Source organism: Orussus abietinus, unplaced genomic scaffold, assembly GCF_000612105.2.
Source record: "Orussus abietinus isolate OABI.00-Male unplaced genomic scaffold, Oabi_2.0 scaffold256, whole genome shotgun sequence".
Classification (NCBI taxonomy): Eukaryota; Metazoa; Arthropoda; class Insecta; order Hymenoptera; family Orussidae; genus Orussus; species Orussus abietinus.
Window position 1 is genome coordinate 77904 of NW_019394401.1, and position 24480 is coordinate 102383.

General features: G+C 46.7%; 1 protein-coding gene across 6 annotated transcripts in view; it reads left to right on the forward strand.

Moving 5' to 3' along the window:
* The window catches only part of LOC105701092 (microtubule-associated protein futsch), a 110833-nt gene that overhangs the window by 70899 nt on the left and 15454 nt on the right, over nucleotides 1–24480 (forward strand). For 5 of the 6 annotated variants that reach the window (XM_023432158.1, XM_023432162.1, XM_023432159.1 and 2 more), the window contains 3 exons: nucleotides 5703–5789; nucleotides 6498–13043; nucleotides 22678–22725. In XM_023432158.1, coding sequence (XP_023287926.1) covers nucleotides 5703–5789; nucleotides 6498–13043; nucleotides 22678–22725 — 6681 coding nt within the window. The remainder of the gene's footprint in view (nucleotides 1–5702; nucleotides 5790–6497; nucleotides 13044–22677; nucleotides 22726–24480) is intronic. The other variant, XM_023432160.1, reaches the window with a different exon arrangement.

Here is a 24480-nt window from a genome sequence, read left to right on the forward strand (position 1 = left end):
CAGACCGAAGAAACGAGACTTGATAAAGGATAGAAAATCAAAAAACGCAGTGAAAAGCGATTTCCAAAAATCCATCGAGAGCGTGAGAAGACTCAGCGACGGGTCTAGCAAATTTTACTTGGAGCCATTGTCCCCGGAAAAAATCCAAGAAATACGAGACCTAAATATGAGGTCAACCAGGATCGACTTCGAGAGGGAGTATCGAGAGCACTTGGAGGCTCTGAAATTTTTCATCGACCCCCCAGCCCCGTTCAGAAACGATATCGACAATACCTGGAATATCGATAATCGACTGAACACCCTGGACCGCAAGAAAATTAACACCGTGGCCATCCCCGAGGCTCCCATCGACGAAGACCACGGCTCGTCGAACTATTGGATGAACGTCGACTCGGAGAGGTCGAAAGTCATTAAGCCTTATCACAAATGGAAGGACCCGGTCGGAGGAGAAAATATCGAGGATTATTGCGCGTTATCGATAGACCCGATACTCTTCGAAACAGCGAAATACGCCGAGGCCATGATAGGGCTGCTGACGTCAGGACCGATTTTGAAAAAGGACAGACATTTTAATGGCTCCCCTGGGAGCAGAAAAGAGACGAAGACCGTTCGTTTTCTGGTCGATGAGGAACCAGAGAACGAGAACGAAGACGAGAATGAAATAATTACTACGGATCGTGGGGAAAAATCAGACCTCGAGGCGGACGAGATCACGAGGACCCTGAAGATCGTTAACTGGGAAGCCGAAGAGCTGAACGGAAGCCTCGTTATCAGGAAAGCCGAAAACGAAATGGGGCTCGACTTGCTGAGCGGAATTTCTGATTGGTCACCCGATGTCGAGACTCGGAACGGTAAATGATGAAAACGGCTCTTTTATCCCGAAATGAGGATTAATTAGGTCTCTAATAATTTACTACTCGCGGAGCCCGACTCTCGGGCGACATTGTCCACGTCGGACAGTTGCATGATTCAAGTAACCGACTGAATTACGCTCAAATATTGATACTGACGTACCCACGCACAGATGCGGTAAGTGGATTTCAGTAATCCTGTGGGGATAATAACCCGACCGAGGACTGGATATGTGCCATGTACCTCGCGGTATGCACTAGATATCCCGTAAAGCCGCGATGAAGTACAGGGGCCGCTTTGTAAATATCATTTCCGGGTGCGAGGCATGGAGAAATTCGGAAAATACTAACCCTTCGCCTGTTGATGGAATCCAATATCCGGGGTTTACTTTTCGATTTTTCAGAGAATTTCCATGCTAATCTCGCCGTCCCGTAGGGAGACTCGCAACTCGCGCGAAGATAGGGACGTCGGAATCAGGGGAAACCCGGTTAATGATTTAATTTTACGCGTCGGCTGAATTTTCATTTGGAAATCGATCTGCACGTCGGACGGCACTTTGGGGTCCCAGATATCGAGCCACGTCGACTCGACGTCGCATTAAAGCTCGCCATGCTGCCATGAGTGCGGAGACTCGGCGCGTTATGTCGCATCCTCTCCATGACAATGCCATCCCGGAAATAACGATCACCGCCGGTCCGAGTCGGCCGATTTCTGCCGGAAATTGCGCCTTCGCCGGGGACGGCACCAATGCGGAAAGTTATTGTCCCCGAAGACTCTCGTCGTCCATCCTGGGCTGATCCTTTGTGGGGTTCCCTTTTCGAGGATCTCCGAAATGGTACCAACCTAGAATCCCACCGACGAACGAGGGAACTTTCCACCTCGTCACAAAAACTCCACCTTCGATGTGCCTTCACCTACCTGGTCCTCTAAAACCCAAATCTTTGCTTTCCTGAGTTTTATTTTAATATTAAGAACACGCGAAAGTAACATCCGCGGGGTCAGCCGTTCATGAAACTTTCTCCGCATTGGGTGTACCGAATCGTTTCAAACTTGACTAATGTAAATTTTCAAAATGTATATCAAGAAATGGGTGTCAGGACCTTCCTTACAGCCTCCATATTCACGTTGTAAAGATCGAAACGATTCGGTACACCCGTTTGGAAAAAACTTTCACGAACGAGACCTCTTCGACGCCACTTTCGCATCACCTTAAGCCCTAGAATTCGCGCTCCAAGTGCCTGTCGCTCCTAGAAGTTGTAATGAATTTAGTTATCCAATGTTTCATTTCCATGGTCTACTTTTTCATCGGTAGTTTGATATCATAAGTGTCTTTTAATATTGCCTCCCTTCGACGCCACTTTCGCATCACCTTAAGCCCTAGAATTCGCGCTCCAAGTGCCTGTCGTCCCTAAAAGTGGTAATGAATTTAGTTATCCAATGTTTCATTTCCATGGTCTACTTTTTCATCGGTAGTTTGGCATCGTAAGTGTCTTTTAATATTGCATAGAGTCTCCTCCTCCCTTCGACGCAACTTTCGCATCACCTTAAGCCCTAGAATTCGCGCTCCAAGTGCCTGTCGCCCCTAGAACTTGTCATGAATTTAATTACCCAATGTTTCATTTCCATGGTCTAATTTTTCATCGGTAGTTTGGTATCGTAAGTGTCTTTCAATATTGCATAGAGTCTCCTTGGCATGATTAATCGCCACTTTCAGCCCGGTCGCAGATCGAAAATCGTCGGTTAAGCCTTACCTACTCTGCGGCCCGAGCCCGGCATCGCAAGGTTAATGGGCCGCATCGGAAGATAGCGATCGATTAGGCGATCGGTTAGAGGCACCCGCGAAATAGAGGAGGCGAACACGGGACGGGACACGGACATAAACATGGACGTGACGTGTTAATGCCTGGCATGGGTGCGGTTGTCACGGGCCAAAGGGGCCGAGCCCTCGTTTCCGCAGCTCCCATCTTCCAGCCTTCGCCTCCTGCGACCTCGAGCCATCGATCGGACCATCGATCCATCGATCGGTCCGACCATCCATCCGTTCGATCTCCTGCGACTCGATCGATCGGTCTCGAGTCGAACGGCAACTTTCAAAGGAGGTATCTCTCGGTTACCGATCATCGGCTCCGTCTTCGGGGTCCTAAAAATGACAAATTTATCGGAAATTACTGGGACGACGTGGGGGTGGCTCGGTGTCCAATTTCACGCTCAACTGGCCGAATAGGGAAGGGCATAATCGACGGGATGAAAAACCTCGAGACCGGGAAAGCCGGCAGAAGGCAAGGGTTAAATCGAGCACGCGAGGGACGTAAAGACACGTAGTAATTGCGAGTCCCGCAAGCCGGCATCACATTTCGCGGTCGGTTCCCACTCGGGAGAAGAAACTGCTGGAGCACACTTCTGGGTCTCTTCTGAAGTCTCAAGAGGTGGAACCTAATTAGGGAGTCCCTCACCCTGGATTAGAGGCGAGCTCGCGATGCTGTTAAGATTTGCCCGATGAACGCCGAACCTCACGTACTTGCCCTCTTACCGTCATTTATTGAGACGGGACCTCGAAGGACACCCTGAAGAATACCCCGAAGAACCTCCACTTCCTGGTCCCCGATCGACTCGACCAAACCAGAGAATACGTCAAATATATGAGTAATGCCACGGAAGTGAAACTTCTAAATTAAAGTTATTAGATGTCATTAATTATTCTTAGACATGAATAATTGTCGGGAAATGCTCTCATTCGTTCTTTTTGGCGTAATTGTTCTCACTTCTTATTCCTATTATCTTTATTACGTATTATTTTAAGACGTAAATAGTAATTAACTTTAAAAAGAGTTTCACTTTCCGAACGTGCTCTTGCCATGACGTGGGAACTTCCATATACACCCTTCCCTCAATTTGCGCGGAGAATCCGTTCCACGTGGATTCGCTTTACGCGAATGAAAGTCGCGTCGCGTAAAGTCTGCCGGTACAGAGGAAAAAATATTGAAAATAAAACCCCCGTAAATTGTGTTACAATTTACCGCGTAAAAAAGAGTGCCGCGTAAATTGCGGAGTGTACTGCCATATGAAGTTTCACTTAAAATCATCCATTTTCATCGGGGGGAAACGATCGATTCGTGAAGTTCGGAAAGTACCGAGCCGAGCTGGTCGCGCTACGCGTTACGTAGGACATGTCCATTGTGACATAATAAAGGCACAAAAGATGTGGGATGGACGGGATAGTTCGACTGGTGGGGTGACACACATGAGCACACAAACCCCGTCGGGCTCGTCGTGCGTCGACACACTCGGAAGGAAGTGCCCCTCGGAAGTGGCACCGCGCGTGTGCATACGCCAAAGGGGGAGCACTTTTTGTACCCACCACGTGTAGGTGCGCGTACATGGGACGGGGGATCCGACCTATCACGGATGACAAGGGACAGTGCACGTCCAGTGTGTAATCGCGATCCCAGCGTCCCACGAGCTGCCGCGACCGATCGAACGAACGATCGACCTATCGATCCCGCGACCAGTGATAGCCGATCGCTCGGCTAATCCCGTTCAGTGATTTTGGATTCCCAAATCCTCGATAAAAGGTTGCCGTCTCATTCTCATATGTGCAGGTGCTTCCAATCCTTTAATCCTGTCGTTACCTTGGACGAGATATCTCGCGACCCGATACTGGCCGATCAACGCTTTTGACGAGATATCTCGCGACCCGATACTGGCCGATCAACGCTTTTGACGAGATATCTCGCGACCCGATACTGGCCAATCAACGCTTTTGACGATAATCTAGCTTCCTAGCACTAATATTTTCCAACCATGTTTTCAATTATACCACGTAGAAAGTAAATAATAATAATTTCATTAAATTAATAAAAACTGTATTTATTTCTTCCTTTTAGCTATACGAATAGAATTAGTTATAAAATATATTCATCTAGAATGTCAAAATATTGGTGCTAGAAAGCTAGATTATCGTCAAAGGCGTTAATCCGCTACTACCGGATCGCGAGATATCTCGTCAAAAGCGTTAATCGGCCAGTATTGGGTCGCGAGATATCTCGTCCAAGGTAACGAAAGCGTTAAAAAGTCCGATTATAAAGTTCCTAAATTGATGGAAAATCGAAGATATTTCTAACAATAGTTCGTGGGAGTGATTTCGAAAAGTGTAACTAGGAGCTGACCAGCTGACTCGTTTATATATTTACTTATTTGTTTGTTTATGACTTTTTCGGGGGGGTCTCGGAAGGAAGTTGTAGGGGATCACTGGATTTTCTACGTGTAATTGAATTTTTTTTTTTTTTTCTGAAAAATGGCCGGGAAATAATTGCTTAGGTTGATTGGTCGTTTATTAGAGGCATATTCAATTTTCGGCTAAGTCGAGATTCATCCGGATTTTTATTTGAAGTTACGGCCACGGTGGTGCGGAAAGTTTGGTCATTAGGTTATCGCGGGACGAATGTTCGCCGAGCCCGATTAAAATCAATGGCTAAGACCGGGCGCGGAGTTGCGGAAACCGGAAGTCCAGCCCCGGCGCTTCCTTCGGTCCTCTTCTCTATTAATCATCTATGCCCGAGGAAACTTTCAAAGGAAACGGAACAGAGGGCCGAAGAAGTTTCTCCGGCTGCGGAAGCTCACGGGCCATTAAACCTGTCGATTTTCCTAAATTCATGATTTTATTTCCGACCCCACAGTTGAACACCCATGAATTTCTCCTCGACGTTATTCCGCGTATTCTGATATAATATTAAAATGTTAAGAATATGTGTGAACAAAAAAATTAATCCTCTTGTTTTTCCCTACTCAATTTTTTTTTTTTATCAAATGTTTCGTTACGCGATTATTATAACGACTATCGGTTGTTGCAGATGACACGACAAACGGAGGAAACAATTACGCCAGTCAGAACGGTGGTCTGAAGAACTCGGAACAACGAACAGACACCTCTGCCAAAGGTGAGTCCATCCATTGGCCCATTTCAGCCAAAAAATGATTTTTGGAATGTTGGGTTGGGGCACGCTTACTGCATGGGTATTAAATAGTTATGCGAAAGGAAACATTCTCACTGCATACAAACCGATGATCGTCCCGCCAAAATTGGCATCACGACAGCGGGGAAATGAGTTTCATCTGGTCGCCATTTCCTGCCCAGGCCATTAGATGACTATTTCGTGACTCTGATTTTCTGAAAAAGTGCAGAAATGCGCTCTCGTCCCCCCACAGACTTCAATTAAAAAGAATGACTTCCCCGAAAATGAATGGAACTTTCGCGTGAATTTTTGATATTTCAGAATGACAGCCATGACTTATCGAAGTCTCGTGATGGCCCGCGATATCGCAGCAAAAATCATTGCAGGACTATCGGAGTAACGTCAGAGGTGCATGGTGTTCGATCCTCGATAGTTGCTCGTTTCCGGAAAAATTCATTAGGAGCTGATTTAATCCGTGGGAAGTAAAATTCGCGTGGGAAGAAATGTTCGATAGTCCTATCTCCTTCTCCTTCGCAACGGGGTCACGAAGTATTAAAGAACAGATCCAGCAGTCTGTTTCGACTCTTCCGGGTTTTTGTTTTTGACCGTTCCACCCCTCGTGTGAAGATTTGCGAGAAGCCGGAGCTTTTAACACGTAGAATCCAAAAATCCTACGAAATTTCAACGCCCTAGGCTACGAGTACTCGGACTATCTCACCGACGCTGAAGAGGACCGCAACAACATGCCCCACGCTTCTCGTAGTCGCAAAAATCGACGGGCAAAAAATCGCAAACGGCCCCAAACCTCTGTTTTGGAGAAGCCGTCTAACGAGGCTTCCAAGCTGATCACCCCGACGCCTGATTTGTCAAAAGTAAAGGACACACCGACGCCTGATTTATCAAAAGTAAACGACACACCGACGCCTGATTTGTCAAAAGTAAACGACACACCGACGCCTGATTTGTCAAAAGTAAACGACACACCGACGCCTGATTTGTCAAAAGTAAACGACACACCGACGCCCGATTTGTCAAAAGTAAACAACACACCGACACCAGTCATCCTGAAGAATGGTCATCAAGAAGACTCTATCAGTGAACCTGATAAAACCGAGGAGAATTTGAAATCCAGAGATCTCGACGAAAGGTCCGAAGGAAAAATCGGAGCAACTAAAGTTGATGAAGAGGTAGAGAATGTCAATGGAGATGAAAGTTCAGAAGTTAGTAAATGTGGAAATGGAGACGAAGCAGGGAGAGAAGCTAGCAAGAATGAAATCGATTCCAAGATAAGAACGAATAAGAAAGAAGACTTTACGAGGGGAGGCAGGAACAAGAACGTGGAAACATGCACGGAAAGTGAAACGCAAGTGATAAAAGAGGTTAACAACAACGAGGAGAAATCTGAACTAAGTATCGAAAATCCTGAAGAGATAACGCCAGAAGTTTCTGTTAATAATGGGGACCATGGATTCGGAGTCGAGGAAAAGGAGCAGGTCGCTAAAGGAATTCCCAGCGAGGACGAGAAATCGGAAACGACCATCGGCGAAACTACAATAATTGCGGGAAGAAGAGATACCGGTAACGGAAAGACAAAAGCAGCGGCGAGAGGAAAGTCGAGGAACAAAGTCAGCCAAGAAGAAGAAGTCCAAAAAGCTGAGACGAAGGAAGTGTCGCGCGAGATGTGGACGTCACAAAGGTGCGAGATTGGAGCGAATAAAACTGATGTAAAACCAGCAAAAAAGGACTCTCGAGGCGAGGAGAGTCGCCAAGGAAGGATCAAGGAAAATGAAGTGACGATCATAACGGAAGAGGTGCGGGAAGACGAGAGGAACGTTACGAGAAAAACGAGGAGGAAGCCGAAGAACAAATGCAGAATCGAGGTGGGAGCCCTGAAGACGGAGTTGCAGATCGTCGAGATCACGACCATCCAAACTGCACCATTGGAGGCCAGGATCGAGCACATTCCGGGGGTGGGAATCGTGGAGACGAGACACAAAAAGGAGGAAGACGAGCACATTGTCACCGTGGTGGAGCCAATAGAGCCTCTGTCCATCAGCGTGGCCACCAAGGTTAAGACCCTTGGCGATCAATGCGCCGCCCTGGCACAGCTGCCAAAGAACAACAGCTTCGAAATCCACGAAGTCAGTGACAGCGACGTCGAAGCTGACAGCAGTAGAGTGGCAGTGGTCGTGGAGGTAGAGTCCGACGTGGAGAAAGACTCCGTGGGAGACTCGATCGACCTCGATAAGGTTGCCGAAGAGGACAGGGTCGAGGACCTGAAGGGGCTGTACTCGAATTTGATCTCGAGGTTAAGGGACTCCGATGACGGCGAGGACTCCCAAGATCTACTAGAGGACACCCAGGAGGACTCGATGTCAGAGGAGGTAGAAAAGAAGCTGAGGACGTTCATAGAAGGCCTGAAACTACCCTCCTCTGCTGCAGAAGCGAGGGACGAGTGTCGCAAAGTGGAGACCGAGAGGAACCCCGGCGGAAATGTCGCGGCCAGGAAGGCCAAAAAACGAGCCATTTTGGAATCGTACTTCATGCAAACTCAGGCGGCGAACAGGTTTCTGGATATTATCCAGGAAGAGGGGGAGAAGCTGTCCGAAGATGGCGAGCAGCACATCAGGGACTTTATCAACGGAGAGATCGGTAAATACAGGAGAGAGGAACGAGATTTCTCTCATGGTCTTGAAGAAGGTCTCGAAAACATGGAAGACCTCGAAGAAGAAGCCGCTTCTTCGACGGGTGCGATGGGAGATGTTCCCGAGCTAAGTGAAAAAGTTAACCGAGCAGATATCGAGAAAAAGGTTGAAAAGAATGTTAATGAAAGTGTACATAATGGAAGGAAGAAGTCTCCTGAAAGTGGGAATCCTGAATCAAGCGACGTTGAGGCTTCGAATGAAATTGGTGAAGCTCGAATTGTTCCCGATGATCCGAGAAATAGGGAAACTTCTGATCCCGGGGAACTCCGGAATGACAAAAATGGCGGTACCAATTCACACGCCGCGGATAGGAGGAACCAAACTCCCTCTTCAAGGCTTCCCAATCTTGGTAACGATCCACATCTCGAGAGACCACCAACTCCCCCGGAAGTAGACTACCCTAGGGAAGTTCGCGAAGTTCCAGATCCTCCGCAGGAAGTACGACCTGCGCCGAAGACACCCCCAATCCCCCCAACTCGAGGGAAGTTCGTCAACAGCCAAGGCTCTCTTGAAGCTTTGGGGATGCCGCCTTTGTCACCTCCACCGTCACCGCTACCCTCACCACCACCGCCACCGCAGCGTCACGAACCACGAACGAATCGACCAGAAAGGATTTACGAAACCGCTCCTAAATCCGATGTATCGACGCCCCGAGACGACCCCGAAGAGACCACGTTGAGGAATCAGCTGACGAGTGAGAGGATTCAGCGAAAAATCCGCATTTGTGAGTCCAACGTCAAGAGCGAACAGGACGCCGTTGAGTTCATCAAGGTGTTGCTCACGGTATTGTCCAGGAAGGACACGACCAGACAGGACGTCCAGAACGTCCTGACCAGGTTTGACATAAATCAGCTTCCACAGAACATCCAAGATATCATTGATGACCTAATGGCGCCTAGCTCGCACGTGTCCATGGACAGTGACAGCTTGGACTTGCGAAACTCCGACCAGGATTGTGACGCCGAAGTTGGCAGCGATACCAACTCCGAAATAGCGTATGAACGCATTAACGAAGTGGTGTCCCAAAAATCACTGTGCGTTGGTCAGGCCTCGTTAATCGAGCTCAGTCGGTCCGAACAAAATGGGATCTTGCATGAAGAGACAAAACAGGAGCTCTTCAAGGCGTTCGAAAGCGCAATAGCCTCAAACAAGATGATTTCAGAAAAATGCCATAAAAATGCCTCGACCGCTGTAGAAGTAAACGGAATTGAACCAGAAGATGGGATTAATACAGATAAAATTAAAGATGGAGATAAGGAAAACGGAACAGTCTGTGATAAAAAAGAAATTGAAGTGATACAAGACGTAGAGCATAAGCAGGATGACGAAGGGAAGCGAGATCAGGATGCCCAGGGTGATGATAAAAATGAAGGGATAAAAATGAAGAAAGAAGAGCGAGATGTAAATACCCCGAAAATTGAGGATTCGAAAGACTCGACTTCCATTGAATTACAGTCTACCGACTCGAAGTCACCGAATAAATCCGAGGAGGCCGAATGTAGTTCAAGTGCTCAGAGTCCAATCGACTTCCAGGGTCTAGACTCTTCAAGTAGTGCCACGACGTTGAGCACTGCTAAATATAATCCGCGATCCTCATTGGCAGACCTGTCTTCGGTGGTGCAGGACGAGGAGAAGGAAGGAATCAAAGACAAGCAGGGCGCGGACCAAGGATCGCCGCAACCAAAACGGAAGCTGACGTTGCTGAAGGGAGACGAAGATTCGTCGAAAGGATCATCCAAAGATGGCGAAGCTGGTTCCCCTCAGCCGATACCGTATTCGCCGATCGAGGACCTCTATTACGTGCCCTTAGACAAAACGGAAGAAATATCACCCTCCGAAGAGAAACCTGAAGAGCCTCGACCGGATTCGCTGAAGGATCTCTGCGTGAAAAAAATCCTCTCGATGCCGTACGGTATGCAAATAATCAACGAAATAACCCTTCCCAAGTTTAACATCTTCAAGAGCCTGCAAGTGATCCAAGAAGCCGTTAACATTGCTTCCAGGGCTGATAACGAGAGATTAAACACGCATGGTGTGAGTCGATTGGTAGGGTCGGATCGGGAGCCGACAAAGACCGCACTGGGGGATCCTGAAGACCGCCACCCCGCTGTTTCAGAGCAAAGTGGTTCCGACAGGTTGAGGGTTGACGAGAGACCTGGTGTCGGCAAGCCTCGTGTATCCAACCCCAGCAACATGAGAAAGAGACCGCAGACTTGGGTGGGCGTCCCCACGATCCAGGACCCCAAGTTACTGGTGTGTCTGTCGCCATCGCAACAGGAGACAGGAGTTCACGCGAGTGCTGACAACTTGTTGGATTTGCACAAGAAATACCTGGAGCGTCGCAGCTACCACGATGATCATCGATCCGACACCTCTGTGCACAAATATAGAATCGATCTGCATTTAAAGGACGAAGAGCAACCTGCTCGTGTCGCTCCTGATCGTGCCAATCACCCAGATCGCTGGAACACACCCTGGCATGTTCCAAAAACAGGGAACAGGCTTCTCGAGATCATCAAGGAGAACTCCATCCTCCCATCCGACAAGAAATCGTCAACTCCATGTCAAAAGTCATCCTTCAGGGAGTTTGACAAAAAATCCTACCAAAGAGATAAGGACACCATAAGTCAAACAAGAATATCGAGTCAACGTCTTCAGGATGCAAGTCAGGAACGCCTGAGCGCTACTTGTCTGTCGGACTGGTTGCACCTTGCCAGAAGAAATTCGGATGATAACGCTATCTTCGGACAGAACTCCGGTTTGTCCTCGGATAGGTCCAGAGAAAGTGGACAGGGGTGCTTTGACAAAAGTCGTCGAAATTCGTTGCCAGGGATGAGTAATTACCGCCACGTGGGCGATTCTTCAGGGCACCTTCTTCCGGAAGATTACGACGAGCTCTACGAGCAGAGGAGCTCTTCTAGAGTTAGAAATGGTAGAATTGGAGGGGAATTTAAAGTCGAAGGTATGAGCGAAGGCACTTCGGAATTCGGTGGTGTTGGCAAGCGATCAGCTGATAGACCTCACAGTGTGAACAATGCGCTGATAATACGCGAGTCGGGTGATGGGTTTACGAGAAGTGCAACTCCATTTCGAAGAAGTCCAATTTCTATGAACAGCGCCATTATTGACAAGTCTCCTGACACGCCAGATTCCGGCAAAAGGTCCGTAACCTCGCCTCGTAGATTTGAAAACGTTGGTAACGTCAGGAGCAATATCAATTCCGCCTTGATAGATGACAGACCCATCGTGCCACCGAAGGTGAAGAAGCTCGTCAACGTTGACAGATCCTGTATAGACACAACGAGTATATTTGATAAGAGTCCGCCAAAGAATCGCTTGGAACCCAGGAGGTACCATCAGGACCCAGAGAAAACGAGAAACGTCAAGGCTGACGAGATCGTGGAGAACCTGAAGAGGCTCCAATCGGAGATGAAGGGTCACGCAGACGAGCGCAGAAGGTTCTCCCTGCCCCAGGAATACTTTGATCGTCAGCTGCAGTACATTGAACAATTGGAGAACCAACTGAAGGAGGAGGTGCTTGCCGAGGAGTCTGGAAAGGAGATGGACAAAGCTTGTTATTCTTCCGGAAGAGGCACTCTAGAGAACAGGAAGACTCCGTTTCAGGATGGAATGGATGAGCCTTCCTGGAAGCAGAAGAGGACGCGTCAAGAGGAAACGGAGGGTACCGTGAAACTTGGGAAAATAGCTGATCAGGACTGCCAGAGGTCCAGGGACAGCTGGCACGAGGAGTCCAGGAACGTCGGCGACTCTCAGACCGAGATCCTGAAGAGGGACGGTTATCGAGAGTCGATGAAAAAAGTGGTCAAAGATGAAGAATGTTTCAAAGAAGAGTCCGAGACAACGGAGAGCAAGGAGGAGTACACCATAATAACCAAATCCGAGAGGACCTCCGAACCCGGTACTAGTAGATCGTCTTCAAGAAGCTCGCAACCAAAGTCAGCCATCTCGACGAACGCCGCAAACGGCGATACGTTCCGTCAGCAGATGTCCGGCGAAGTCGCGAGCCATGTTCAGGAAAGCAAGGAAGAACGAATTTCTCCCAAGACCGAACTCACCGACCAAAGTACTTCCAAGCCAGACCATCGGCAAAAGTCTTCAGGGCTACCTCGACCAAAATCCTCCATTTCAGCGATCCCAACAAATGGGGAGGTGTTTCGTCAGCAGATGTTCAACGAGTACGTGAACAAGGTTCAAGAACGACTGGAGCGGAAGCATCACAAAGTGATCAAGATCAGCTCCCACGCGGACCTGGAGAAGGTGGAGAACGAGTCCTGCGCCAACATGAACAAGATCGAAAGGGAGTTCATCGAGAAGGCCAGAGACAGACTCCAGAAGTTTGGGATCAAGCTCGACGAGAGCGAACCGGAGGCCCGGAACAGCGAATCGGAGAGAGTCCAGGAGGACCTAGAAGAGGCCAGGTGCGTGGTCGATGGGCAGGAAGTGAAGGACACCAGGAGTCTGCCGAAGCACCTCAGGGAGTTCCTCAAGCTGTCGGCAGCCGACAGCGACGACGGTGAGTCTCGCCTGGAGTACCTAGAGGATTGTTGTGTGCTCGAGACGAGTTGTTGAGCTTTGGGTCATGTTATGAGCCGGTTGCTCGGCTGGAGATGTCACCAGCCAGGAAAGAGCCACCAGCCCCGGATCTTTCCTGAACTTCGTGACTCCTGCGACGGACCCTTGAATGTTAACACCTAATGGGCTGACTAACCTGCCGCACCTGGCGGAATCGCGTGGCTCGTGATTTTGTGCGTGTCCTCCCGTCACTAATGCACCTGCCCCACTTCCCGTTGGATGTCAAAGTAGAGTCGTTGGACGCGTGGACGTTGCACCAGGTGCTAGTCTCGGATGTTCGCCTCGTGCCATCGACGTTCCCCAACGTTCTGGACATTCCACGATTGCATCGACTCCTGGTGCCCCCGGGTATTCGTTTCGCGCGGGGAAACGCTTGGCGTCGCATACCATGAATAAACACAACGACCCGAATGTCTATAAATATGGAAACTCTTCCGCGACGCGCTACTTAAAGGAGATTTCTTCGGCAACGAGAGTCTCCAAGAAGTCACGGGGGCAGGCCCGAGGGCGTCCATCATCCGCAGCTGCAGCTGCGGCCTTCCTGGCCGCAGAGATATCCCCGTTTCCGCTCGTACGTTTTACCCGGGGGGTCGCTTCGTGGTTGTCTAAGGTCGTGACGAACCTGGGACCCCTAAAAGGAATCATAAAATGCTGATAATAATTCAACGCGGTTCTTCCTTCGCTCGCGATCGTACGTTTTACTTTCCTGGACGTGATTTCCTTGCCTGGATAACGAAAGGCACGGATAAACGCCTCCATAAAACTGAAGACAACGGAAATAGATGCTGAAATACGGGCTGCCGGGTCGAAGATTACCATGTTTTGCAGACTTGGACGACCGTGATGCACGGGCCCGTGCAGGGCAAACAGCGCGGAAAACTTCCTTTGAGCTTCTGAACGCGATTTTTCCATCCGCAGTAATATACCACCCCGGTATAGCGATGACGTACGACCCAACTTCCGGATCCACCTCTAACCCCGGAGAAACCTTTAGTACTTCACAAGTTTTCACCCCTTTGGACCCGTCAGCAGTTTCGACGTTGATGCACCCGCTGACGTATATCTTTAAAGAACGCCGACCCGGGGCTTTACGGTGCCCATAAAGAGTCGCCGTGGGTCCAAGGATTTTTTGTTGTTTTTTTTATTTTTTTTCAGTAAAAGTGGGAGGGGATTATGTCACCAAACTTGGGCATTACCCCTCCCATCGAGCCCGTTTAATTTCTGTCTTTATACGAAATTTAGAGACACCTCTTTAATTCGTCCCGGGCTTAGAGGGATGTTATTCAAATGATTTGGGAAAACATTCAGCCGCGGTAGCGCGCCGTATTTCGTAGCCGTGGATTCTTTAGAAATGTTAACGTTAATCGCACTTTTCAGGGAGTAAAGAGGTGCCGGGGATTTTTCGAAAAATATGGCGACCCGGCGACGGAAGTTGCGATCCGTCGCGACGCCTCGCCGCGTCCCAATGGGAACTTCGGAGCCGGCGTTTATTTTTCACGTGGCCTGAACTCACGGCCCGACGTCATGCCGCTGATTCATGTTAGAGACTACTATATTTAGGTCGCAACGGGAAATAGGCCAGTGTAGCTGGACGTTACGGCATCGCGCTAAAGGCGAGCCCACCGACTTCTTTTCCGGCTATTTCCACGCCGTTGCGACACGAAGGCATCCTCTGCCGGTCGAGTTATCGCCCTTTCCCTGTTTCACAAAATTTGGACAACCTTCCTTGAACGTCTCGAGATTCTTCCACCCCAGGAGAAATGTCCTGAGATGAAAAACGACCGCACAGGAAAAATATACACTTCGATTCTTCCTTCTCGGATATCTTTTATCCCGGACGTTGACGCGTGTCTCCGAATGCTCCAGTTTGTCGAGCATGTTTGTCGGCCGGCATTATGCGGCGTCGTATTTTCGGAGGAAAAAACCAATGAAGGATCTCGGTGTTGACGCGGTCTCCCCTAAACGTAAGGTTAATTTATTCTTCGGGGCCCTCCTCGACGTCGTCGCGCGATGCCTCTAGGATAGAAGGGGTCGCTTCGATTCTTTCTATTTCCGTCGCGGGTTTCGCTGCGTTGAAAAGAAAAAGCCCCGACAAAACGACTCGCGAGCTCAATTCGCCGATGAATCAGAGATATCCCGAGGGAACGCAAATAAACCCCGGATGTCCCGCGGGACGATCGCTCTCGATCTAACTCGAAGAACTCGCAGCTAACTCTTCGTCCCTTGCTTTCCTCTCCTTTCCTCCCCCTCTCGGCTTGCTCATGGATAATGATTTTACTCTCGCTTTGCTCGCTCGCATGCTTTTTGGTTAACGAACAGTGGCTATGGTATTGCATTTCCAGCTGGAGAAAAATCGAAAGCGACCGATCTGCTGCACGAGATCGACGCGGCTTTGAAAGTCGGCAAGGGATTTCTGCTTGGCCAAGGTGCGTCCCTCGAAGCGAGCTCTTCGGGGCTCGTCGTGAGGATTTAACGAGTGCTTCACTTTTTAAGGGTATTAACTCGAGTCTCGTTAAATCCGGTCCCAATGATCGCCCTTTCGCCGCTGCCTCCTGATTGGGTAACGTGCCTCTCACTGAATTCTCCTCGCTAAAGGAATAATCGTCTTGACAGAATTTCTTAAACAACCTGTTAATAATATTTAACCCTCGTCTCTTGACCCCGAAGACAGGAGGGGAGACTCAAATCGCATTTTTCAGCCATCGAAGGAAACCATTTTCTACATAGAAATTTAATTAATAATTAATCTGAAACATATTTTCGGTAATTTCACCGGGGAAAAAGAAATGTCGTGCAAAGGTGTTACCTCGGTTTGACCATTTTCTTTTTTCTTTTGTTTTTGGTAGTTCTGGGAGCGGGACAATTTTGACATCGTTCTCCCGTTTGAGAACACGCGGGTCAATCGCGGAACCGGAAGTTCGACAGCGATCGCATCGAACAGCCTTCGATTCTCGGTCACACGGTCGCGGCGGTTCGGCTCTTTTCCGTTCCCTCCAGTTTTTCACACGTAATTGAACGTCGATCCAATTTCCTGAACCTGCGGATCGCATGGCCCGCGATTAAGGCGGGTTTGCAACGGCCGATCCGCTCGATGGTTCCGGTCTGTAAAAGTAAAAGTGGGGACCCATTACACCTACGTACATGGGTTACATGAGTCGGGAATTAAATCGCAACGTGGCCTCCTTTTCCAAGCAGCGGGATTACCGTCATCCACTTTGTTAACGATTTTTTCGATTTTTCGGTAATTCACTTTTCACGGAAGACGATTGAAATTTTGACGGAGGGTTAACGATAAAAGAAAGGGCATCCCTGGAGAATGTGGTGTCATATAATGGGTTTTTTTTTATTGTGAAAAAAAGTGATCAATTGGAAGCGCAAGACTCGAAATCGATGCCGAAGGGTTCGATCTTCGATTCGTGGAGACCCTGACGTGAGACCTTCACGGCCTGATTGGCTCGCTTGGCGTCGGTGAAAATATCGCGTTACAATTCATAGTTACCTCACGTATACATCCGATTACGTGGGCGTTTGTTACGTTGCCGCATCATTGTTACGTGATACGCACTCTTCAAGGCCACGGTCACACCTACGCGGCCACGATAAGAAATCGTAAGGACGTCACGCGCACTTTAACTCCTTGGGAACCGGTCTCGTGCTTTTGTTGGTATTCGAGCTGTGGAATGCGAAACTAGATGAATGTCAGGAGAAAAACCCACAAAGAAAGATAATAAATTTTATGAAAGACAGTCTGCTAGATAAATAAAATGTCCAATATTTTATCATATTGATAAGAGTTCAAAATCTGTTCCCGGCGGAATTTTAATATCAACCGATGGGACAAGGACTACGATTTTTATTTCGGAGTCAAGAGTGCGTCAGAGTGCATCAAAGTGTTATTGCTGGTACTCGAGCTGTGGAATCTGAAACTGGATGAATATCAGGAGAAAAACCCACAATGAAAGATAATAAATTTCATGGAAGACAGTCCGGTAGATAAATGAAATTCCCGATAATTTATAATTTTGATAAGATTTTAAAATTGGTCCCCGGCGGAATTTTAATATCAACCGATGGGAGAACGACTACGATTTTTATTTCGGAGTCAAGAGTGCATCAAAGTGCATCAAAGTGCTTTTGCTGGTATTTGAGCGGTGGAATGCGAAATTGGGTGAATTTCAGGAGGAAAACCCACAAAGAAAGATAATAAATTTCATGAAAGACTGATCGTTCCGGTACATAAATAAAATTCCAGATATTTTATCATTTTGATAAGATTTTAAAATCGGTCCCCGGTGGAATTTTAATATCAACCGATGGGACAACGACTACGATTTTTATTTCGGAGTCAAGAGTGCACCAGATCCCGATTTCCAATTTCACCTGATTTGTGCACCTCTTCGGCGTCTTCTGAAGAGGGCAAGAATGGACGATATATCTCGGGACGCACGCTGGAGGGATATCCATGCGATATTTCCCAACTCGATTCCAGGCCGGCGACTCGATTCAATCTTTCCCGAAGGATTGGCATTACGTGAAAATCTACTCGACGTCCCTAAGGACAGCTCCCGGCCACGATGCATCGGTGCAAAGGTGCAACAAGAAGGGGACCGTCGGCCCCTTGGGATGCACCTCTTCCTGCACCGAGGCATCCGGGATTGTTTCTCTGACCCCTCACCGTATCTCTTCGTGGACCATTGTTTCTATTTTATTTTTCCCAAGATGTTGGACGGAGAGAAAATCAATTAACGAGACAAAGTGTCGGTCATTATGCACCGAAGGCACGACGACACGTTAATATTCGGCGTGACCACTTCGATTTAGGACACACCAGAGAAGCTGCCTCCCGATAGTGCACAGCTGCAGATTCGCGTGGGAGCCCGCCACGAGTTTGGCGCAGTTTACCTCGACGTAGATGGAGACGAAGAAATTGTCTGGACACAGAAACTATCAAGTTATCAATTTCAACCCCCAATTTGCCCGTCTTCATATGCCCGACCACAAAAAAGGTCTTCAAATCCGATACAACTGATATTCCCACCCTCTCGAATTTTTTAAACAAGTACGATAAAATCCTGTAATCACTCAAGATACCAAAACCTACCCAAGGCATTTTTCATCCGATCGAAATCATAAACATTTAACCCTTTAAAATATCCTTCTCTGCACAGGCCATACGCGGAGGATGCCTTTCGACGTTCGCACGTATAACCACTAATTGCAAAACTATCACTCGTCAGGAACGATAAAGAAAATTGGAAAAAATTTTAATGAAAATTCATTACATTAAAAGTGCATATGTGCGGTTAAATAAAATCTTTATCCTATAGTTACATCTATTTCCCGTCCTTCAAATGGCCGTAGAATTATATTATCGTACAAATGGTGCACCGATGCAGACTCACGTGGGCGGATGCTTCGGGTTTTGGCGCATGCCCGACCACAAAAAACGTCTTCAAATCCGATACAACTGATATTCCCACCCTCTCCAATTTTTTAAACAAGTACGATAAAATCCTGTAATCACTCAAGATACCAAAACCTACCCAAGGCATTTTTCATCCGATCGAAATCATAAACATTTAACCCTTTAAAATATCCTTCTCTGCACAGGTCATACGCGGAAGATGCCTTTCGACGTCCGCACGTATAACCACTAATTGCAAAACTATCACTCGTCAGGAACGATAAAGAAAATTGGAAAAAATATTTAATGAAAATTCATTACATTAAAAGTGCATATGTGCGTTTAAATGAAATCTTTATCCTATAGTTACATTTATTTCCCGTCCTTCAAATGGCCGTAGAATTATATTATCGTACAAATGGTGCACCGATGCAGCCTCACGTGGGCGGATGCTTCGGGTTTTGGCGCAGCCCGTTTACGTCGACGTAGACGGCGTCGCTGACGGCGGCCACGAGCTCCGGCGTCGCGACGCCCCAGTACAGCTCGGTCGTCCGCGGGCTCGATCGCTTTCGCGCCGAGGGCGTCGCGACGCCTCTGCCTCGCCACCTATCCGACTCTCGAGCAACCCCATAACCCCCATTGGGCCTTAAAAGGGGTTGATATCGTTCCCTGACTCGCCAGGCCCGATCGAGTGGCGGCCATGTTAGAGAAGAGTGAGTGTTAAACGAGAAAAAAAAAAGAAAATGACAAAAGAGGAGAAACCAATCGGCTTATCAGTTTTGTAGTGCTGGACCAAACTCACGCGATGATGCTGGTCCTCCAAAAAGTTTATTTCGAGACTAGTGTACTTTTTTTAGGGATTTTTATCGGGTGGTGAATCTAGGATTATTCTAGGCTGGACTCTGTATTTATAGACTGCTGGGATTGGAGGTCGGATGTTGGACTGGTGGTCGTTTAGGTTTAGAGGTTGAATGTCAGGTCTTGGGTGGATTTACTTTTGGATTCTACATTTTTCATCTAGAATATCCCTTCGGAAACCTTATTCTGAATGTAACTATTTATTGTTATAGGTAGTGAATTCGATTGATATTTATTTGGACGTAGAATCTCGAGTTTGTTCCTTCATGGTTTAGGGAAGCGTGTATTATATTTTTCGAGCATCTTCGGAAAGGTCGTGGAAATTCTCTCACGCCTCGAATTATGTAATAGGGTAATTTACCGGGAGCGTTACATCACTGCCATGTTTTGTCGGCTGACAGGTTAAATAAACAATGTAACAAAATGTGAGCTCGGAGGCTCACTTTGCACTAATGGAGAAATAGACGATAACCGCGTTAGAGGGGTGGTCAAATTTTGATCGGGTTCTCGATTGCTCCGAAATTGGGGAAGATAGCGTAACTCCGTTCAATTATGTAATTGGACTCGTCTGCGTGCCGTCTGTCACGGATATTGCCTAGAAATCGAGATATTTAATAAAGAAGACATAGACAATCGAGTAATTATTACACAAGATGAAATTCACCGGGGAGGAGTTATTTATTTTAATTTATTACAGTTACGTTCTACCTATTTTTTTATCTAAGGAACATTTGAAAAGGCCGATCGATCTGCCATAGGAAAAATCCGATAACTCGTCAGTCAATTATATAAGGAGATCATCTTACGAGTCACGTCTCATCGACGCGTCCCGGGCGTCGACAAATTAGAAACAGGAAATATGGTCTTCGCTATTTTCGTATTCTCATTCGCTCTTCCTCTGATGCTTGCCTTCGGTCTCCACAATCCGTATCCTGGCCGTGCTTTTCCCCGAAGCTTTTGCAGATGAAAAAAGCACGTGACATCAATACTCAAAGCGCGACGCCAGATCGGGAACGGATTCGCCTCGCGAAACCGAAGCAAAATAATTTGCCAGGAAAAGAAGGACGTCATTAAGAGCGCAAAATGAATTTTCATCTACCCTCCTTCGACCGGACAAATTGGTTTGATTTTTAAATCAAGATGTCTCTGTGAAATGATTTTCATATTTTTATATAGAAAAGGGAATCTTCCGCGGTTGTAACTTGATGACCGCGTTCACCGTGTTGTGCTCTAGTTGAAACTGCAGCTACCATTATTTAGCTGCAACTGCAAGCACGGCGACTCGGGGAGGATCTATTCTGAGAGTCCTGCAACGAAAGAGTTAACATACACTGTAATGTCGGTGCAAGTGTGTGGGAAAGCCACGGAGTAGCTACCCAGAGCTTGCAGAGCCTTCGTGCAGTTCAGGTGGTAGGGATTCTCTCTTCATCTCCTCTCTTCTTCCCTTCTTCTCGTCTTCTTACGCCGCCTTCCCCCGACCCCCCGCAAACTCATCAAGCGCGCTTCAGTATTAATGAACTGCAAAGACAGAAGCCGTCTTACCGTCACACCAGCTCCATAAGTCTAAGCGATCTCCGAGTTAAGCACCGTTCGTGACTCCTGCAGCTCGGATGGGAAGCTCGGAAAGCTTCGTTGGGTTATCCTGCTCTTCTTCCAAGCACCATCCAGAAAAAAACCTTTCAATTGCTGCTAAACGTGATGTGCCAGGAATGAAAAATGTCACGCTATATTAAATTGCAATCGGTGATCCTGTAATTCCCGTAGAAGATCAAAAGTAGAGAGAGCGAAGATAAAGCTGGACATTTTCTCAGTGATCCTTGAATTTCCATGAAAAATAAAATATGGCGAGACTGGAAAGAAATATGGAGATCTTGTCAGCTCGAATTTTGCAAGCTTCTATTGTCTTTGGAAAGTTCAAAGACTATATCGATGTCTCCGTCAGCAACATCGATTCCTAAGTAGTCCAAGTCGTGTTTAACTTTCCTCCACTTTTCGCTTCACGGATAGAATGCTCTTCGGCAGCTGCCAGGGACGATAGCCTGCTGCGAATTTTTCCTTCGACGTCGTCTACGTATTAATGAACGCTTCAGTATTAATGAACTGTAAAGACAGAAGCCGTCTTACTGTCACACCAGCTCCATAAGTCTAAGCGATCTCCGAGTTAAGCACCGTTCGAGACTCCTGCAGCTCGGATGAGAAGCTCGGAAAGCTCCGTTGGGTTATCCTACTCTTCTTCGAAGTACCATCCAAAGAAAACCTTTCAATTGCTGCTAAACGTGATGTGCCAGGAATTAAAAATGTCACGCTATATTAAATTGCGATCCTGTAATTCCCTTAGAAGATCAAAAGTAGAGAGAGCGAAGATAAAGGTGGACATTTTCTCAGTGATCCTTGAATTTCCATGAAAAATGAAATATGGCGAGACTGGAAAGAAATATGGAGATCTTGTCAGCTCGAATTTTGCAAGCTTCTATTGTCTTTGGAAAGTTCAAAGACTATATCGATGTCTCCGTCAGCAACATCGATTCCTAAGTAGTCCAAGTCGTGTTTAACTTTCCTCCACTTTTCGCTTCACGGATAAAATGCTCTTCGGCAGCTGCCAGGGACGATAGCCTGCAGCGAAGTTTTCATTCGACGTCGTCTACGTAGAAGACTTTGACTTTGACTTTGAATAGAATAGTTTCTGCTCCCGAGAGGATAGGATCTCCGATAAAAGTACCTACATCGAGATGTTGCACTCGACTTTCGGCTGGCTTGTCGAAGTTCCTCCAGGACTTGGTCAGGGCACTTGGCTTCTTAACGGGCTGAAAAGCATGTAATGGCTTCTTGGCTCGACAGGATCACTGTCAAGTCCTCGATGCGTTCCTTGTTCGTCGTCCGACCTGGCCGGTTATTTGAGAATAAAATACACAACGTGAAACTAATAAGACAGATCATTCTGAATCGGAATAACCAGAGTTCGGACAGCGCGTGAAAAGCTGGAAAATGGTGAAACCACTGCGGAACCCCAATCGACAACACGTCAGAAACGAAAGAATTTGAAATTTCCCCTTTCCGACACATGTGTCAATTATTTTTGCCGCGTTATCGGTTTATTTCGTTCTCTGGACAATCACGTTCGACCATGCGAAGCAATCCGGAATATGGATGTTCCGTTATTACAATTTGTGGAGGGAATTAATTAAATGAAATTGTCGTGTCTTTCTCTATTACATCCGCACGCGGTGGTTCTTGCGATCAGCTGATCGAATGTCAAATTCAAGAAAAAAAGAAAAAAAAATACATTTAAGAACGAATCATTTCCTGCTTCCAGAGAACACCATGTTCGCTCCGACCTTTAAAGCTTCGGCTGTGAAAGGAGGTAAATCAAGTGTGGCCTAACATGACTTGTTCGTTTGTTTTATCGATGTTTATGACAGCTGAGAGAACATGGCAGAACGTCCTAATGACGGACGAAATGTCATTTATCATCGTGACTCCACCTTAATAACCACCGTGACAATGACAGTCGAAGAACTCGACCCGCAATGATTTTATAATAAATATTGAAGCCTTCTAAAAATATATAAATTGTACGTTCAACAATCGTTAAGATTCTGCCCTCTGTCAATTTTTTTTGAGTTCTTTGACTGTTAAAGGAATGTTATCGAATTCATAGAAGGTCCCACTAATAAGTAATGATATCCATTGCATGAGTGATGAAATTAAAATTAAAATGACTGATCATGTGAGTATCGACGTGTACCTCCTCGTGCTTTTAAATATTTTCGACAAATTCTGACGAGTTTGCAGAATCATATATTGTAATTGGAATTTGAGATGAAGCGTACGTAAAAAAATAATTGCGTATGGAAACTGCACGGAAGGCAATTAAATCTGTTATGGAAATGCAATAAATCATGAAGTACAATATCAACTTCATCCGACCGAAAATTGAGTAATAATTGGTATTGCCAAGCATTTCCATACCGCGTCATTTTCACGGATGCCCGTTTCAATAATTACCCATTTTCCGATGTATTATAAAAATTTGTATAAGCGAAAAATCGACGTAAAAATTGTAGTCAGCTTTGCGGGAACTTTTTTTGAAAATCGCCCAAACAATTGGTGCGATCCATTCTCGAAATAAAGTTATTAACGTGCGCAGATGGTTCTGCTCCAGAAACCTGGACGACCCTATAATTTCAAAACTTTACGAGATTCTGAAATTACATCGTTAAGAGCAACCAATCAGGAATGTCCCACATTTGGTCTAATTTCGAGGATCCCTTTCTAATGCAATTCAAAAAGCGAGATCTGCGGTTGATTTTTTTTCGAATTTTCCTCCCCTTTTTTTGTCATAAACTTCCTCCTCTTTACGTGGATCCCGTTCCTTTTCTGCTTCCACGAGTTTATTTTCTCTGATTAATCATTTTGGTGGAGGAATTTATAATCACCCTACCTCTTTCTGTACAGCTCAGCTCGAAGCACTTCCAGTTACGCAAACGTTTCGTAATTTATCCTTCATTGTCAATTAACAGCAATCAGGATGATATCGAACAATCTGAGATTGAATTACATACTCAAAATAAGTCGAAGTAAGAATTGGCAATTTAGTGCAACTTCGCCGTTTCTGCGCTCGTTATTAGCATTAAAACGAAGCATAATTCACCGTCAGAAACAGGCTGGTTTACTCGGGATTATTCTAACATTATAATTATGCTCTAATGACACAATATATCACGACAATTTGGCAGAACGGGGGCTGAATCTTTTTGCTCTCCCACCATTTTCGGGCCGCCTGCAATGAGTAAGCGACAGGGTAAACTGCCAAGAAATTTTACCGTCCTTTATGTAACCTGTCATCTCGTGCCAAGATTAGTGTCGCATCTCAAATCGTACATTTTCACCCTTAAAGTTTCCTCCTACATTCGCATTTACGGACATTGATTGGCAAGTACAAAGACCCATGGTTCCTCTAATGAAATTAGCATCACAGTCGCGGATAATTTCAAACGATACATAAACACCCATTCCCACGGGATTTATTTCGAGTAATCCAATCATCTGTTCTACAAAGTCTTAAAGTATTAATGGGAAATATATAAAATATAAAATTAAACTCATTTTAATAAAA